The sequence below is a fragment of the Lucilia sericata genome, unplaced genomic scaffold (genome assembly GCF_015586225.1).
Source record: "Lucilia sericata isolate MDLA Ls3-8-SP2 unplaced genomic scaffold, ASM1558622v1 Contig000837F_arrow, whole genome shotgun sequence".
In the NCBI taxonomy this organism is placed as follows: domain Eukaryota; kingdom Metazoa; phylum Arthropoda; class Insecta; order Diptera; family Calliphoridae; genus Lucilia; species Lucilia sericata.
In genome coordinates, this window is record NW_023994829.1 from 126,694 (window position 1) to 146,593 (window position 19,900).

The following is a 19,900-nucleotide window of genomic DNA, read 5'->3' on the forward strand; positions in this document are numbered from 1 at the left end:
CAAGTTTTGCATTCGAAAAAATGTCTTCCGTTTACGAAAAATATCGGGAAACGATCAATAGGGATCAATAACTCGAAAATTTATATCAAGAAGTACCTTGAAGGGTTCTTAAACATTTTTCGTAAATAATACTGTGAATCTGAGTTGAGTTGATCAAATTTAATGCTATGTCACTATCCAGCTGTTCGACAAAGAATTAATGCATCAGAAAATTACAGTCATTTAAACTAACCTCTAACCACCTGGTTGTCTGAAATTCGTTTTTCCTCTCAAATGTCACTTTAATAACCCTTTTGTAAGCAAGAGCGCAGACTGTCGGGGACTAGACACTTAAAGAACTAAAGCGGAAAGGTTCATTGCTATGTACTGACTCCAGATTGTCTCTTTGTAATCTATGGAATGACGATTGACTTCCACCTGGGTGTCGGGTGGCTAGGGGTTATCCTAAGTGGTAGCTAGTTCGGAACTGTCCCTAGAAAGTCCCAGAAAATAAACTACAAAATCATATTTTCTTAATTTAATTATTAATTTCTTTAAGTACATTATCTACATAAGTACATACATACAGACATACATATACACAATTTAAATTCTGATTAAGTACAATTTGTTTTTCTTATATAATTCTCTGCTTCTAGCGCCATAGAATAAATGCTTAAATTATAAAAATTATAAAAAAATGCCTCTATATCCTATTCTTGTATTAATGTTTAACAAAAAACATTTTTTAATTTCTGTGAAAATTGTGAGTATTTCTCTTCGGAATATTGAGCTTTACGCTGTTCTTGCATTTCCTGTTTATAAAGCAGCCATTGTTTACGTATAACCGGATCACTAGGGCCCCATTCTTCACTGGGTGAACAGGCTTTTTTAATACTCTGAAAGAAAAGCAGTATAAACATTATTCACTTTTAAGTTTAGAAACATTTTAAATAAAACTTACATTCCATATAGAACCATTACTATTACTAGCTGTGCTCCATATAAACCATAAAGGAAATTGTACAAAACCTATGGCCAATAATATCCAACCCGCAACTGTAATTTAGTTATTTTCAAATTGTGCTTATTTAATTTTAGAATATTTTGTATATATGTTTAATTACTTACTATTAGCTGCTTCTGGATAATCCATGCCAGCATATTTTAATGTTTTCAATTCTGCCATGGAATAGACAAAAATAAATAGCAACAATAGTGGTGTTACCACCGCCCAACATATGCGCCAATAGAATGATACATGTTGTTTGGTCATAAATTCAATATCATCACAGAAATTGTTTAAACCTGAAATAAAAAAAGGAGAATCAAATCAAACAGACTTCTTCTGAAAATGCCTGCTTTAAAATAAAAATTGGACACAGTGGGAAATTTCAGTTATAGTCCAGTTCCAGTTCATATTTAGTTCAGTTCTAGTTCAGTTCAGTTTTAGTTCAGTTCTAGTTCAGTTCTGGTTCAGTTCTAGTTCAGTTCTAGTTCAGTTCTAGTTCAGTTCTAGTTCAGTTTTAGTTCAGTTCTAGTTCAGTTCTAGTTCAGTTCTAGTTCAATTCTAAGTCAGTTCTAGTTCAGTTCTAGTTTAGTTCTAGTTCATATCTAGTTCAGTTCTAGTTCAGTTCTAGTTCAGTTCTAGTTCATTTCTAGTTCAGTTCTAGTTCAGTTCTAGTTCAGTTCTAGTTCAGTTCTAGTTCAGTTCTAGTTCAGTTCTAGTTCAGTTCTAGTTCAGTTCTAGTTCAGTTCTAGTTCAGTTCTAGTTCAGTTCTAGTTCAGTTCTAGTTCAGTTCTAGTTCAGTTCTAGTTCAGTTCTAGTTCAGTTCTAGTTCAGTTCTAGTTCAGTTCTAGTTCAGTTCTAGTTCAGATCTAGTTCAGTTCTAGTTCAGATCTAGTTCAGTTCTAGTTCAGTTCTAGTTCAGTTCTAGTTCAGTTCTAGTTCAGTTCTAGTTCAGTTCTAGTTCAGATCTAGTTCAGTTCTAGTTATAGTTCTGGTTCCGTTATAGTTCTAGTTCAGATCTAGTTCAGTTCTAGTTCAGTTCTAGTTCAGTTCTAGTTCAGTTCTAGTTCAGTTCTAGTTCAGTTCTAGTTCAGTTCTAGTTCAGTTCTAGTTCAGTTCTAGTTCAGTTCTAGTTCAGTTCTACTTCAGTTCTAGTTCAGTTCTAGTTATATTTCTGGTTCAGTTCTAGCTCTGTTTCAGTTCAGTTCTCCGAATCCTACAGATCAGATTTTCTCCATATCATCTGGAATTTGAGATATCGTGTCCTGATGTTTGAAAAAATGGCATTTTTGACCATCATAAGGGAAAAGAACTTTCAACATGATGGAAAAAGTTGTTGAATCTCTTAATCAATAATCTTGAATATTCTATATAATCTGGGTTTTTATAGAATGTCGAAAGTTGATCATCAAAATGACCCTCACAGTCTTGATAAATAACTTGAATGATTTGGTTGCATTGATGGTATCTGCAACTTCGGAAGAAGAGTATTTCCTTGATAAGTCCAAAATAAAAATGTTGCAAAGTATTCTTTTTTTTCGCAACTGGGTAACGAACAGGATAAGGATCAATGTGTCAACGTAATCTGCTACGTTGTCTAGAGTTTGGAACTTTAAGGTTGAAAGGATTGGCTGAGTTAATGGCGAACTACTAGTCATTCTTTATACAGTTGAAAGGACTTCCGATTCGAGTTGTAGTTTTTTACATTTTAACTACTCCTGATTTTGCAACGAACTTTTTCTAACACACTATAGTTACCATAACCGAAGTGTTAAATCTGTTGATAACATTATTGAAGTCCACACAGAAGTATTTAACATAGGTTTAGAAGGGATATACACCATAAAAACGGTGCATATCCACTCGGAGACCATAAGGACCATTATGATTCCCTTCAAAGAGTGGAGATTAAAAAACAGAGAAACAAAAACACAAGTCAGAATAAAGAATAAAGAGATGAGAGAGAAAATCTTTGTGCCCCTATAAAGCCCAGTCGAAGAAGTGACTAGCTCCCTTGATAAAAACTACGGGGGTCAAGACCCGCAAGGAACCTATTCCCTAGCCATTTCAGCCTGAGATTTTGTATCCAAGGACAGTAACAAATTATATGCTCGATTAACTCTATTTCCTCCTCATCCTCGCATAACCTATAATAGTCCGGTATACTGTTGTCCCACTTACTGACTAAGGCCCTAACTTAGCAATGCCCCGTTAGCATCCCTATCAGAATTCTTAGACTGTGTCTGTCCAGTCCTATAAGTATTTTGGTAGCCCCTATATCAATTTTTGTCCATAGAGTATTTGATACTCTGCGATACAATCCTTTCTCTGTCATCTATATCAAGGTATATAACATACTTACCGAAAATATTGAATTAAATTACTGCTATTAAAAATGTTGCGAGAAAGCTGAGTAAAATTCCCAAGTGCCAACTACTTAAATAGACTGAACATAAAAACAACAATAATTTAACTTACCATAGACCCATGCAATGCCAATAATTTGAAACAACGCTAAACCGAATATAACAAATGTAGCACCATAATAATCAACTAAACTGAGGATCCATTGACCGGCCTTGAATTAATTAAATTAAATGTTTTTTTATATAAATATTTAACAATTTCTGGAATTTTTTGTAGCATCAATAATGCGCTACATTTGAAACCATGTGAGTCATTTGAATGAGTAGCATAAAAACAATTAATTGTCAACAAACAGTTTTTTTTGGATTGATCGTTATTAATCAAACAGTATTTGAAAACAATTATTGTTTTTTATGATGATCATTGACAGTGAAATGGAAAGAGAGAAAATATGTAAAAGATTTTTTAAAATATGAATGAAGTTCAATATGAATAATATGAAAAGCACACATAAGTACCGGTGTAACGTATATGATGCTACAAAGAAATCCACAAACTGTTGTTATCAAGGCCACCACAGAAGCTTTCATCCATTTGTAGTGATCACATAATATGGCCACCAATGTATTGGCCTGAGCCACTAAAGTGCCTATGCCCAAAACAAATAACATAATAAAAAATAAAACGGCAAATAGCTAAAAGGAAAAAATAAATTAAATTAAACAGTTTAATATAAATCGAATCAGTTATTTACCTGTGGTACCGCCTTAAATTTGGCTATAGCATCTGGATAGGAAATGAAAGCTAAACCAGTACCACTACGCACCACCTCATCAATATTGCTGACATTAAGATTGTGTGCTAAATTTCCTAATATTCCGAAAATTGTTATACCAGCTATTAAACTAGTTACTGTATCCAGACTAGTTACGATAATGGCATCCCTGTAATTGAAAATCAAAACTTGTCATATTTTATTGCAGTTACTATTAATTTGTTCACTAACCTGTTGGCATTATGATAGAATTTATTGTAGGAAGAGAACATAACAATTGGTCCCAGACCCACAGCCAATGAAAAGAAACACTGTACAACAGCCTCTTTCCAGACCTTTAAAGATATAATGTATATGATATTAGGTTACGTTAGGAGAATAAATCTACATCAAATCCGAAGAAATACACCTAGGCCACTATCGGGCCTGTTGTGCTCAGTTTTCTGGACGTAATTCCTAAGAATATTTTTATCAGTGTTTTTGAGGGATGTTATGTACGGATGTATACCAAGAAGTTGGAAACTAATTTCGGAGAAAGGCTCTCTACATTCATCTGAGTCCACGAGTCCAGTTTTGTATAACTGTGTCCGTAATCCTGTGTGTCCACTGCGAATACGTACTATCGTACTAACCTCAAACTTTCTGATTTTGAGGAGGGTTCTCGTCTTGCTCTCGTTATGATCATCCCATAGGATCTTTGTGGCTCATTATTCCAAGACACCTTATGGGATTCTCTCAGCCATTCTCTCAGTTCTGCCCTCGTTAAATGGTTTTGCATTGGTCAGGTTAACTACCTTCCCTAAGCTTTTACATACTCTCGTTCGTTGCCGAATACTCCCGAGTGGCCTGATATCCATAAACTTTTCCACTGGTAGAGTATTCTGTTAAAACTTCCTTAGAATCCAATACTGTCTTATCTCTTCAGATATCGTCCTACTTGCCTTTTGGCTGACGGTGAATATGTAAACTCGTTTTTCAGTACTCGTTAGATTGCATTGTATTCTATCGCGTTAAGATTTCTCTCGCAAATGACAAATCATTCGAGACAATGAGAGCGGTTTAAAAGCTTAGGCAAGATATTCCCACTTGCCCAGTTGGAATAGGTGTATACCTTCATGATATGATGTTTATAGTATCCCCCATTTTAAGTTATCTTAAAATTATTTTTTATCTTTCTATCTATCTATCTATCTATCTATCTATCTGCTATCTATCTATCTATCTATCTATCTATCTATCTAGCTATCTATCTATCTATCTACTATCTATCTATCTATCTATCTACTATCTACCTCTAGCTATCTATCTATCTATCTATCTATCTATCTATCTATCTAATCTACATCTATCTATCTATCTATCTATCTATCTATCTATCTATCTATCTATCTAATCTATCTATCTCTTCTATCTATCTATCTATCTATCTTCTGTCTGTCTATCTATCTATCTATCTATCTATCTATCTATCTATCTATCTATCTATCTATCTATCTATCGATCTATCTATCTATCTGTCTATCTATCATCGATCTATCTATCTATCTATCTATCTATCTATCTATCTATCTATCTATCTATCTATCGATTTATCCATCTATCTATCTATCTATCTATCTATCTATCTATCTATCTATCTATCTATCTATCTATCTATCTATCTATCTATCTATCTATCCTATCTATCAGCGAGCGAGCGAGCGAGCGAGCGAGCGAGCGAGAGAGCGAGCGAGCGAGCGAGCGAGCGAGCAGCGAGCGAGCGAGCGCGAGCGAGCGAGCGAGCGAGCGAGCGAGCGAGAGCGAGCGAGCGAGCGAGCGAGCGAGCGAGCGCGAGCGAGAGAGCGAGCGAGCGAGCGAGCGAGAGAGCGAGCGAGCGAGCGAGCGAGCGAGCGAGCGAGCAGGAGCGAGCGAGCGAGGAGCGAGCGAGCGAGCGAGCGAGCGAGCGAGCGAGGAGCGAGCGAGAGAGCGAGCGAGCGAGCGAGGAGCGAGCGAGCGAGCGAGCGAGAGAGCGAGCGAGCGAGCGAGCGCGAGCGAGCGAGGAGCGAGCGAGCGAGCGAGCGAGCGAGCGAGCGAGCGAGCGAGCGAGCGAGCGAGCGAGCGAGCGAGCGAGCGAGCGAGCGAGCGAGCGAGAGCGAGCGAGGCGAGCGAGCGAGAGAGCGAGCGAGAGAGCGAGCGAGCGAGCGAGCGAGCGAGCGAGCGAGCGAGCGAGCGAGCGAGCGAGCGAGCGAGAGAGCGAGCGAGCGAGCGAGCGAAGCGAGCGAGCGAGCGAGGAGCGAGCGAGCGAGCGAGCGAGCGAGCGAGCGAGCGAGCGAGCGAGCGAGCGAGCGAGCGAGCGAGCGAGCGAGCGAGCGAGCGAGCGAGCGAGCGAGCGAGCGAGCGAGCGAGCGAGCGAGACGAGCGAGCGAGCGAGCGAGCGAGCGAGCGAGCGAGCGAGCGAGCGAGCGCGAAGGAGCGAGCGAGCGAGCGAGCGAAGCGAGCGAGCGAGCGAGCGAGCGAGCGAGAGCGAGGAGCAGCACGAGCGAGCGAGCGAGCGAGCGAGCGAGAGCGATCGATCGAGCGAGCGAGCGAGCGAGCGAGCGAGCTATCGAGCGATCTAGCTATCTATCTAGATAGATCGATCTATCTCATCTATCGATCTATCTAGCTATCTATCGAGCTATCTATCTATCTATCTATCTATCTATCTATCTATCTATCTATCTATCTATCTATCTATATATCTAATGATAGATTCCTCAAAGTTCATTTGAGTTTGTTTGAACTTAAACAAAGTTTCTGATTAAGTACAAATTCTCCGTTATAAAAATCAACCCCTGTTCTAAGGAATTTATTTCAAAACGTTGTGGAGGTCTAATGTATTTTATGAAAATATCTATATAAATTTAAATTATTTTGTAAAAATCAATTTAAATTTATTAAAAATGCTAAGGTTGCTAAGGTTTCCAACAATACTGTAATAACTTACCTTTAAATTTAACAACTCACTCCAATTGGGTTTCAAAAAGAAAATAATACCATCAATAGCACCATCCAAAGTCACCGCTCTAATAAGCAATGTTATGAGTATTACATAGGGAAATATAGCTAAAAAGTAAGCGGCTTTTCCGGCCGTCTTGACACCTCTTACAATAACCAAAAATGTCGTTAGCCACGCAACAAACAGTGCCAACGTCAGTTGCCAACTAGGCATGCCAATGCCTTCAGAAATATCATCATATTCACGTATCACTTCTCTCCTAGATAATAAAAAATCAAATTAAAAAAATCTTTTCAAAACCAATTAATCTCATACTTACAAAAAGAATAATTCGGAACTACTTTGTAACTTATAACTAGCTCTGGCATCATCACTATAATTGCTATTAGGATTTCCTATAGGATTGGAATCAACGCAATTAGGTCCCCATTCCTCACGACAGTAGGACCAGGGTAAAATTTTATTAAATGATGATACAAAATAATACAGTGTTAGTGCCAGCAGGGAAGAGTAATAGGTAAGAACACATATACCAGCATAAGCTTGACCAATGCCCACTCCTGCAAAAGAGAAAATTTGGTTATTAATATGATCTAATGGAGTTAAATATGTGTATAGCAATTTACCAACAAATGAGGGACATACGGACCAAATTTTTATGGAACTTTGACTGGTGAATTGACCTAGTAAAACCTCTAAGTAGTACATAGGTTTACCTAAAATAAACAAGACATTTAACGAAAAAATAATTAATTTAAGAAGTTATTATGGTGGTAGAAACAATCGCAGCAAGTTTCATTCATTTCATGATCTCAACTAAAATATCGGATAGTATTTTAGTAAGCATTAAATTTAGTTTTTTTACCATTGTGAGGCTTAACAAAGTTTCTATGTAATCGTGTATAATTTGAATAAACATCTAAAATGATTCAGAATATATATGTATATTTATATACTTACATATATTTATTCATATATTATCACATACTGAATATATTGTCAAACTATCAGTGATAACGTAATTTGTTTATTACTCATCATTTAGTATATTTCTCAAAAACGTTCGTTTTGCCAAGAAATCATACTCTCTTATATTACAGAAAAAGCGAAAAAAACCTTTAAAATTAAGGCCTACCGAATCTTATAATCTCTCTATCAAAATGTGTATTTGTCGAAAATTTCTGCTATCTAGCTCATCCCGTTTGGGCTCTATTGTACTTTCAACAGACTAACATAGAAGTTTCTTGGAAATAAATCTGACATTACTAAATCGCCAAAGCTGTAGGGGTTCAAGGTAAGGTACCTTCGACATTCTAAGATTTCTAAGATTTTTATATTTTCCGAAAGCGTCTTGCTTTCAGCATTTGAAAATTTAACAAGTAAAAGTATTATCAGGCCTGTCACAGAATTCCATTCCGATCGAAAATGGAATTATCTTTCCTAATTTTCTTCTTCAAAAAAGGAAAATGACAACTTTTTCAGGTTTTTAACGTGGAATTGACAATAGTTTAAAGTTGTTATTTTTTTAAGTTTTCATCGATTTATTTACAAGTTATAATTCCACTTTCGATCGGAATGGAATACTGTGACAGGCCTGTATATTCGGCTATGACGAATCTTTTATACTCACCGTCAAATCATCGATATTAATATGAATATGAGGATAATATTTAATGAGGTTTTAATTACACTAAAGAGTTAAATAGTGCTATTCCGAATTAAGAAAATAAATCAGTTTTTATAACCATAAATTGTTTATTTTTTAAGAAGAGTGGTAGGGTAAATTATGGACCTATTCCTAACTGTTTAGACAACAATTATTTGTTTTGAATTTTATCGCTGAAGCGATTCTTATTTCGTATTTTTAAGTAATTAATGAGAGTAAAAGTAATTCTCTGAAGGGGACCTTATATGGGGAACAGGGTTATATATGGACCAACACTCATAAAAATCGGTAGGAAGATTTCAGTTCCTTGTTTCTGTAAAATTTCATAGATCTACTCGTATTTTTAAGCCTGTAAAGCATTAAAGTCATTTTTAATGGGACCTTATTCGAGTTTATGGTTAATTATGAACCGAGTGAGATTTTACTTTATACAAAGAGAGTGAGAGATTTTAGCTTATAGAAAACTAGTTTATGTCGAAATTCATCGCGGTACTTGTATTTTCCAGCCAGCAATGAGCGTTAAAGACATTTTCTGATGAGGAATATGATCAATTATGAACCGCTCATCTTGAAATCCTGTACAACGATTTTGTTTCATCGCTGTAATCGCATTTTATGCCAGTAATGAGCGTTAAAGTCATTTTCTGAAGGGCATTTTATATGGGGTGATGTCAATTATGGACTGATCCTGATAAAATTTTGAAGAGAGATTTAGAGTCGTACAAAACTTGTTTATGTCGAATTTTGTCCCCATAAAGTTATTTTTAAGCCAGTAATGAGCATTGTAGTCATTTCTAGAGGGTACCTTATATGGGGGTAGGGTCAATTATAGACCGATCCTATTAGAATTTGGTACAAAAATTGTGGTACCTATAAAACTTGTTTATATCTAATTATAATACTGTACAGGTACGATTTTGAATCGAACCTTATATGTGGGGTAGGGTCAATTATGGTCCTATTTCTGTCATAATTCTGAATTTAGTTTATGACTGTTTGAACCCTTTTACACAATATTCCTGGGGGCACTTTTGTATGTGGGCTATGTGAAATCGTTGACCGATTTTGCCCATTTTCAATACCAAAATATTCTGATCAATAAAGAATATTTTCAGAAAATTCCATCTCTCTATCTCTTTTTTGTGGACGTTATTGTGCCAACAATAGACAGACGGACGGACGCACATAGCTAGAATCTTGCGAGGTCCCAGAATATAAGTATATACTTTATGGGGTCTATGAACAATATTTCGATGTGTTACACAGAGAATGGCAAAATCAATATACCCCCATCTTTTTTGATGGTGAATATTATTTTCAATATAGGGAGTCATTTTGGAGCGAATGGACATGTTCTAAAATTCTAAAGCTGAGATCAGAATATGATAATCAGTTTTATAAACCTTAATTTATTCCCTATTTATCCCCAAAGTTTTTTTCCCAGCCCCGAGAAATGTGGACCCTATGTGATTTTCAACCAATTGGGGTTTGTGGGGTCTGGAAATAATAGGAAACAAATCAGGGTTCCAAAATTTTTTTTCGTTTTCTGATTCTGAATTTTAGAACATTCAAGAATTTCTGGAGCCTGCACAGCTCAATCTTTCACATCAGTGTAAGTCCCTATGCCCATTCTATCTTAAAGCTTAGAGCAATCCTTGAAGCAGCAAATCGAAGCGTAAGTAAGACTTGTTATAATTATATGTCATAGTTGGGCTAAAACCCATTTCGGGTTCTTTACTCTATGTGGTATTTCTATATCAATTGCCGATCAAGTATTACGTTTAGATATTTAACGCTGCCAATCACTGATTTGTATCTTTCTGTAAATGAACTAAAGTTCAGTGTAATCGGGAATTTTCATATTTTTATAAACAAAAACATACAATTTTCGTCCTTGGGTGATCCTATAGGCTAGTTGGTTAGCCTGTCAGTCTGAGGGTTGTGGATTCGATTCCCACCAGAAATTCTGGTCTGCTTCACTAAAACGACGTTAGAATATAATTTGTAATTGTATTGTAAATAAATATGTTTGTCCTAGTTGGTCTTCAGCTTTTCTGCGCCTAGTCTTAAATATGATAGTACTCTCCATGTTGTTATCTAAATACCCCTCAATTAATCGGTTCATCAGTTTAGATGTAATTGACTAAAATTTCAAACTATATAACACGATCTGTTGGACAAATTTAAAACTTTATAGGCACACTACTCATGACGCCTAAAATCTGTTCTTGCATTTTGCCCCATTGGGTATAGTAATTCTCTAGATTAGCAATTACCAGCAAGCATTACTTTTTTTTATTTATTCAGATTTATTAAAATATTGTGCAAATAACTTGTTTTATGACAAAAAACGTTTTAAATATTTCTTAATAATTTTAATTAGTTTATTATACTAAAGAAGTAAAGATTAGCATACTTTGTATGTTTTTTTTTTATTTTTCTCAATTATCATTTATGAAATTCATTTTAGTAGAGGAATTTCACTTTTTCACATGGCTTAATCTTTTAGTAAATATTTATTATAATGTGTTAATTAGCTTAATTACTTTATTATATTAGAAAATATTGTTTTCTTTTTTTTTTGTGATTAGCAAATGTCTGGATATTTATAACATCACTGATATGATTACCTTGTTTAATGTGCAATAGACACATTAACTCAAGAGCAGTTTGTCCGATTACGAAAACGACGTCATAAATTAATATTCATAAAACGAAAAATAATATTAAAATGATTTATCTTGGTTTCATAGTGCAAATCATTAGCATTATTAAATAAATAAGAACTACCTGATATCATCACACCATGTTGAGGGTATTTTTTCGTCTAAATCAGATAAGGGGTTTCTATAATGACTATGTTTAAATTTAAACTATTTATAGCATTACTAATATTAGCATTATTGTATTCCATTAATAAAATACTTGATAATTAAAAGTTAATACTAATATATAGTACTTATTGGGAGGGAATGAAAGTGCAGATTTTTTATTTTTGAACATTCCCAATTTTTGTTCGGAGCCACTTTGGTATTAATATGAATAATTAGGAAACTGTTAGTGCTAGTTTTGCACGGACAACTTTCACATCCTTGTGAACATTTTGAAAAAATTGGCGGACTAGCAATGGGAGATATCTGGGAAACTATTAGGACTGGAATCCTTAAATTTTTTCCTCGAAGAACTTTTTATCAACATTTGAAGATGAATGTGAACTGACTAACAAAACAAGGGGTTTATAAAATAAAAGTTCTATAAAAACTTTCCCCGAGACCGACAAAACCTTTCGAAACAAAAGATGTCCGTTGTATAAGTCCCCTTAATGGTAATCAATGGGTTAATTATACCCCACACCTTGGAATAATAAAACGGTGGGTAGAACCACAAAGATACTATGGAGCAACACTGACGAGAGCAGAACTAGAAGCCTCTCAAATCAGCCAGTCTGAGGTTAGTATGACGTAGACGTGCGAATTGAGACAAATGTAGAGCATGCACAGATGGCAGTGAAACTTTGAAGCAATTTCTTTGCCATAGACAGGCTTTCGCCAAAATTAGATCAAATTATTTTGGGAGTGATATTATTCCGGTTAAAACATTCCTTACGAACACTGATTGGAGCTTCTAAACATCGGACGATAATACAGGCTGATAAAATTTCAAAAATTTTGAAACCCTGAGACCTAGTTAAATGTTTCTAAAGAATTGAGCTGCACTGAATTCGAATCGGACTTTCTCCATCACATCTGGGATTTAAGATATAGAGTCCTGAAATTTGAAAAAATCGCCATTTTTGCGTTTGTGCTGATGTTTATAATGCACTAAAATATTGGTCCTACAGCCATACTTAAAGTATACCGATCGACTCAGAATCGTTTAATGCTCATGCTCGTCCTTGCGTCTAGCTAGCTGTCCATGTAAACCTTGTTCGCAAGATACAGTCCGCAATTTTCAAGATATTTTGACGATAGTTGGACCACACGTGTTTTTCGGTCCAAAGACGAAAGGTAGTCCATTATTTCACCCAGCCCCCATTTTTAGCTCAGAACTACAAAAATTATAATAGAGTCCCTTCAAAAATTGGCACAACTAAGTTTTATATAAGCATAAATCTCATTACCGATTTTTGTAACAACTGGGCCCATCATCCGATGACCCTAGCCACCGATACAAACTCCCGTTTAGAAAATTATTAAAACTCAATAATTAACTTATAAACGATAGAATCGCGATTAAATTCAACATAAATAACTTTAATATACAAATAAATCCCTCCAATATTTGACCCTAACTCCCATGTAAACCCGATTTTAAAAATTCTTCGTTCTTCGAACAAATGACGTGACAAAATATGAGAAATTTTAACAAATTTTGTTGGCAATTTGAATTGGGTTAGATGAACACCTAAATCTAAACTCTTTGTAGTACAAATAAAGACACTATTTTAGATCATAAAAATAATCATAAATGTTTATTTCAAAAGCCAAGTAATGCAAATATAAGTTATCTTTATGCCATTGTGCAATTGAAAACTATTAAGGAAAACAAAAAAATACAAACAATTAAAAAAAGTAATAGATAAATGAATAAAGAGAGAAATAGATTAAGAGAGCTTAAAATGGACAAATTAAAAATAATTAAACTTACCAATTAAAAAAAGCACTACTATATAAGGTATCAAAAAAGCTCCGCCACCATTCTCATAAGCGGTAAAGGGAAAACGCCAAATATTACCCAAACCCACAGAAACCGATATACATGACATCAGGAACTCCAAACTACTGCCCCAATTCTCACGTTGATTCTCCTGACTGGCAGCAATGCCCGCATTGCTGTTACCATCCGATTCAGCATTTGTAGTTGAGCTTTTTTTACCTTCCTCAACAGAAATCATTTTTAACACAAAATTTATTTATTTATATTTTGTTTTTAGTATTTATTTAATTAGTATTTGTTTTATTATTTTTTTCACACTATTTTTAAACTATAAAATATTATTTATAGTTTAAGCACGTCACACTAATTACTATATTACAAGTATCACTACATCAATACTATGCAGGAATAAGCACCAATTGCTGCCGCATCAGCACCACCTTCAATTTTCAACAATAATGATTGAATGAATGGGGAACTGACTGACTGACTGTCTGACCACTGACGGTACTTGTAGTATGTTAAATGTTTACACGCGATCAATTTTATGCTTTTTTTTTGTGATGATCTTTTTCAATTGTTTATTTTTTTGCTTTTTGTTTTATTTTGTTCTGTTAATTCTTTTGTCGCCTTATGTAAAAAATTATTTATTTATGTATATTCCTCAATGACGTTAAAGATCTCTTGTCCAACGAAGCAGCTAAGTACCAAGCCACGCAATAAACACTTTCAATTTTGATTTATGTATATGATTTTCTAGATTTATTTTCTTCTATTTAAATGATTTTTTTTTTGTCTTAATTTGGCGCCACTATGCAGATGTTTAAAATCAAACAACCAATTTGCAGAAAAGGTTCTTTTCGGCCCGTTCCTATTCCGTCGGTTACCAATTGAATACTGAGGACAAAGCAAAAGAAATTTAAAATCTTGCTCACTTGATTTTACATCTGAATACTACATTCTATTTACAAAATTATTATCATATATAGAAACCGAAACGAAAAAAAAAAAACACAATCACATCATACTAATATTATAATAATAACAATAATAATAAAAAGGGAACTAAAAACTTTTACTCTTCAGTGTTCCTTTTAAATATTCTTTGTTCTGTTTAGGTTGTCGTGATACTGTTTAGATTTTATTCGTTTACACTCATTTTGAATGGGTTTTAGTTGTTGTTGTTGCTCGACTTGGTTGTTAATTGTCAGTCAGTCCGTCTCTTGCGATAAATTTGTTTTAATTGAATTCTAACTGTTCTGTCAATAAACTTAATGCATTTACTGCTAGTGATGTTAATAAAACGATATACATATGTATACATATTGTTATCGATAACAACATTTTTCTCCTTAAAAAGGATTTTCAAAAAAATATCTATCCTTTTAAAGATTTTTCTATAAATTTTACTTTTTTAAGAAATTTTCCGTAAATTTTATTTTTTTAGAAAATTTTCGATAAATTTTCTTTTTATAGAACATTTTTGATAAATTGTCTTTTTAAAGAAAATTTTAGATAAATTTTCTTTTTATACAACATTTTCGATAAATTTTCTTTTTATACAAAATTTTCAATAAATTTCTTTTTTATAGAAAATTTTCAATAAATTTTCTTTTTATAAAAAATTTTCTTTTTTACAAAATTTTCCTTTTATAGAACATTTTCGATAAATTTTCTTTTTATAGAACAATTTCGATTAACTTTCTCCTTATAGAAAATTTTCGAGAAATATTCTTTTTAAACAGAATTCTCTTTTTATAGAACATTTTTGATAAATTTTTCTATTATAGAACATGTTCCATAAATTTTCTTTTTATAGAACATTTTCGATAAATTTTCTTTTTATAGAACATTTTCGATAAATTTTCTTTTTATAGAACATTTTCGATAAATTTTCTTTTTATAGAACATTTTCGATAAATTTTCTTCTTATAGAATATGTTCGATGAATTTTGTTTTTATAGAACATGTTCGATAAATTTTCTTTTTATAGAACATGTTCCATAAACTTTCTTTTTATAGAACATTTTGGACAAATTTTCTTTTTATAGCACATTTTCGATAAATTTTCCTTTTATAAATTTTTTTTTTTCTATCAATTTTCTTTTTACAGCACATTTTCGATAAATTTTCTTTTTATAGCACATTTTCGATTTCGATAAATTTTCTTTTTATAGAACACTTTCGATAAATTTTCTTTTTATAGAACAACTTCGATAAATTTTCTTTTTATAGAACAATTTTGATAATTTTTTTTTTTATGTTTGATAAATTTTCTTTTTATAGAAAATGTTCGATAAATTTTCTTTTTATAGAAAATGTTCGATAAATTTTCTTTTTATAGAAAATTTTCGATGAATTTTCTTTTTATAGAAAATTTTCGATGAATTTTCTTTTTATAGAAAATTTTCGATGAATTTTCTTTTTATAGAAAATTTTCGATGAATTTTCTTTTTATAGAAAATTTTCGATGAATTTTCTTTTTATAGAAAATTTTCGATGAGTTTTCTTTTTATAGAAAATTTTCGATGAATTTTCTTTTTATAGAAAATTTTCGATGAATTTTCTTTTTATAGAAAATTTTCGATGAATTTTCTTTTTATAGAAAATTTTCGATGAATTTTCTTTTTATAGAAAATTTTCGATGAATTTTCTTTTTATAGAAAATTTTCGATGAATTTTCTTTTTATAGAAAATTTTCGATGAATTTTCTTTTTATAGAAAATTTTCGATGAATTTTCTTTTTATAGAAAATTTTCGATGAATTTTCTTTTTATAGAAAATTTTCGATGAATTTTCTTTTTATAGAAAATTTTCGATGAATTTTCTTTTTATAGAAAATTTTCGATGAATTTTCTTTTTATAGAAAATTTTCGATGAATTTTCTTTTTATAGAAAATTTTCTTTTCGATGAATTTTCTTTTTATAGAAAATTTTCGATGAATTTTCTTTTTATAGAAAATTTTCGATGAATTTTCTTTTTATAGAAAATTTTCGATGAATTTTCTTTTTATAGAAAATTTTCGATGAATTTTCTTTTTATAGAAAATTTTCGATGAATTTTCTTTTTATAGAAAATTTTCGATGAATTTTCTTTTTATAGAAAATTTTCGATGAATTTTCTTTTTATAGAAAATTTTCGATGAATTTTCTTTTTATAGAAAATTTTCGATGAATTTTCTTTTTGTAGAAAATTTTCGATGAATTTTCTTTTTGTAGAAAGTTTTCGATAAATTTTCATTTTATAGAAAGTTTTCGATAAATTTTCATTTTATAGAAAGTTTTCAATAAATTTTCATTTTATAGAAAGTTTTCAATAAATGTTCTTTTTATAGAAAATTTTCAATAAATGTTCTTTTTATAGAAAATTTTCAATAAATTTTCTTTTTATAGAAAATTTTCAATAAATTTTCTTTTTATAGAAAATTTTCAATAAATTTTCTTTTTATAGAAAATTTTCAATAAATTTTCTTTTTATAGAAAATTTTCAATAAATTTTCTTTTTATAGAAAATTTTCAATAAATTTTCTTTTTATAGAAAATTTTCAATAAATTTTCTTTTTATAGAAAATTTTCAATAAATTTTCTTTTTATAGAAAATTTTCAATAAATTTTCTTTTTATAGAAAATTTTCAATAAATTTTCTTTTTATAGAAAATTTTCAATAAATTTTCTTTTTATAGAAAATTTTCAATAAATTTTCTTTTTATAGAAAATTTTCAATAAATTTTCTTTATATAGAAAATTTTCAATAAATTTTCTTTATATAGAAAATTTTCAATAAATTTTCTTTTTATAGAAAATTTTCAATAAATTTTCTTTATATAGAAAATTTTCAATAAATTTTCTTTTTATAGAAAATTTTCAATAAATTTTCTTTTTATAGAAAATTTTCAATAAATTTTCTTTTTATAGAAAATTTTCAATAAATTTTCTTTTTATAGAAAATTTTCAATAAATTTTCTTTTTATAGAAAGTTTTCAATAAATTTTCTTTTTATAGAAAATTTTCAATAAATTTTCTTTTTATAGAAAATTTTCAATAAATTTTCTTTTTATAGAACATTTACGATAAATTTTCTTTTTATAGAACATTTTCGATAAATTTTTTTTTTTTATAGAACATTTTCGATAATTTTTTTTTTTTATAGAACATTTTCGATAAATTTTTTTTTTATAGAAAATTTTCGATAAATTTTCTTTTTATACAAAATTTTCTTTTTTTTACAAAATTTTCCTTTTGTAGAACATTTTCAATAAATTTTCTTTTTATAGCAAATTTTTGATACATTTCTTTTTTATAGCAAATTTTCGATAAATTTTCTTTTTACATAAAATTTCCGATAAATTTTCTTTTTATAAAACATTTTCGATAAATTTTCTTCTTATAGAACATTTTCAATAAACTGTCTTTTTATACAAAATTTTCGATAAATTTTTTTTTATAGAAAATTTTTAATAAATTTTCTTTTTATAAAAAATTTTCGATAAATTTTCTTTTTATAGAACATTTTCGATAAATTTTCTCTTTATAGAACATGTTCCATAAATTTTCTTTTTATAGAACATGTTCGATAAATTTTCTTTTTGTAGAACATGTTCGATAAATTTTCTTTTTGTAGAACATGTTCGATAAACTTTCTTTTTATAGAACATTTTGGACAAATTTTATTTTTATAGAACATTTTCGATAAATGTTCTTTTTATGGAACATTTTCGATAAATAATGTTCTTTTTCTTAGAAAATTTTCGATAAATGTTCATTTTTTAGTAAATTTTTGATAAATGTTCTTTTTTTAGAAAATTTTCGATAAATTTTCTTTTTGTAGAACATTTTCGATAAATTTTCTTTTTATATAGCATTTTCGATAAGTTTTCTTTTTATAGAACATTTTCGATATTTTTTTTTTTTTTTTTTTTTGTAGACAATTTTCGAGAAAAATGCTTTTTAAACAAAATTTTCGATAAATTTTCTTTTTGTGGAAAATTTTTGATTAATTTTTCTCTTATAGAAAATATTCCATAAATTTTCTTTTTATATAAAATTGTCGATAAATTTTCTTTTCATACTTAATTTTCTATTTTAGAAAATATTTCTAAAAAATCTGTCTTCTAAAAAAGCTGTCATCGTTTTTCTCCAATCTCGAATTAAAGGAAATTATATCTTTAATATTTGTTAAATAATAGTTGCATGTGTGGGGAAATCTTTTTATATTTTTATGGTGTTTATTAGTATATGACCCCTCTTCAGTTAGATAAAAAGAATTTTGTACTTTTTAAGTACAGTCTAGCGAAACGTCTACTATATAATCTTATTAATCTCCGGGTACAATTTCGCTTGTCTATAAAGAAATTAGCTGAATAATAAAAGTGAATTGTTTCTAATGTGGAATATATTTTACCAAATAACAGGTTACCAACATTATGATCATTCATAAATTTGTGATCTGTGTTTTAATTTTGCTTGAAAATATCATTAAAATGTTTTTTATAATTATTTTATTCGTTTGTGGTACAAAGTTTTCCACACGCAACATTGGTAAATAGGCTGATTATTATGTACGAGGGTGGATTGGGAGTTTAAATCTTCTTTTCGATTTAAATTAGATAAATTTTTATGGAACCGTGAATAAGTTTGTTTCAAAATATAATTCAATAAGTAGTTTATTTTATTTATAAACATTTGTTTTTAGTATATATATTTAGTAATACTAAACAATTTGAATTGACATGTGAAGAGCTATACGCTGTCAATGTCGCGTAAAATTTAAATAATACTTAAACTCAAACTTTATACATAGTAAGGAAATAGTAAAATATCTTAAATCAATATATAAAATTAATAAAAATCGACTAATAATAAATAGTAATTATTTAGAATAATTAAGGTATTCACAGGTTTTTTAAAGAGGCTTCTTTACAATTAAAAAAAAATATTTTTAAATACATAATTACAAAAATCCTGCTAACGTTACTTCAAAATTGCACCATTTTCGGCAAATGTTTATATGAACTTACTACATATATTATATAAGAAACAATTGTTCAATTCACAATCGATGTTGTAGCGTTGTATGCGTTGTATGTCAGCAGCTGCTACAATAGTCATAACAATGTTGTTGGTATTTTCTATGCAAAAGCTCTATACAACTCCTACGACAATTTTTCATATGTTTTTCGAATGTTGTAAGAAAGTTTAGTGTTGCCAATTGTTTATTTCAACATATAAACAATAAATTCAAACGATTTTAGCATAAAAAAACGATAAAGTGGTAACACTGAAATCAAAACCAAACAGCTGTTTACCAAAACAAAAAAAAACTAAAATTTTATTAAAAATAGTTTATTTATTAGTTTAAAATGTGGAATAAAAAAAATAAAAGAATTGAAAATTCAAAGAAATTAATTTGGTTTATTTCGCAAGTTTAATTAATTTAATATTTTTTGATTTTTTTATACTTTCACATTGTTA

General features: G+C 30.6%; 1 protein-coding gene across 2 annotated transcripts; it reads right to left on the reverse strand.

The window, feature by feature from the left end:
- Positions 1 to 512: 512 nt before the first annotated feature.
- LOC119608448 (sodium-dependent nutrient amino acid transporter 1-like) lies at positions 513 to 14,625 on the reverse strand. Of its 2 annotated transcripts, XM_037962874.1 has the most exons (12): positions 14,509 to 14,625; positions 13,421 to 14,326; positions 7,734 to 7,823; positions 7,427 to 7,667; positions 7,096 to 7,366; positions 4,362 to 4,465; positions 4,110 to 4,299; positions 3,874 to 4,050; positions 3,467 to 3,566; positions 1,111 to 1,287; positions 944 to 1,038; positions 513 to 878 (listed from the first exon to the last, which is right to left on the reverse strand). In XM_037962874.1, the coding sequence occupies exons 2-12, from the start codon at positions 13,665 to 13,667 to the stop codon at positions 711 to 713; spliced, it is 1,860 nt and encodes a 619-aa protein (XP_037818802.1). In that variant the 5' UTR covers positions 13,668 to 14,326; positions 14,509 to 14,625; the 3' UTR covers positions 513 to 710. The 2 variants fall into 2 exon arrangements, with proteins under 2 accessions (XP_037818802.1, XP_037818801.1); XM_037962873.1 differs by having other exon boundaries at positions 13,421 to 14,551.
- Between the last annotated feature and the right edge of the window lie 5,275 nt (positions 14,626 to 19,900).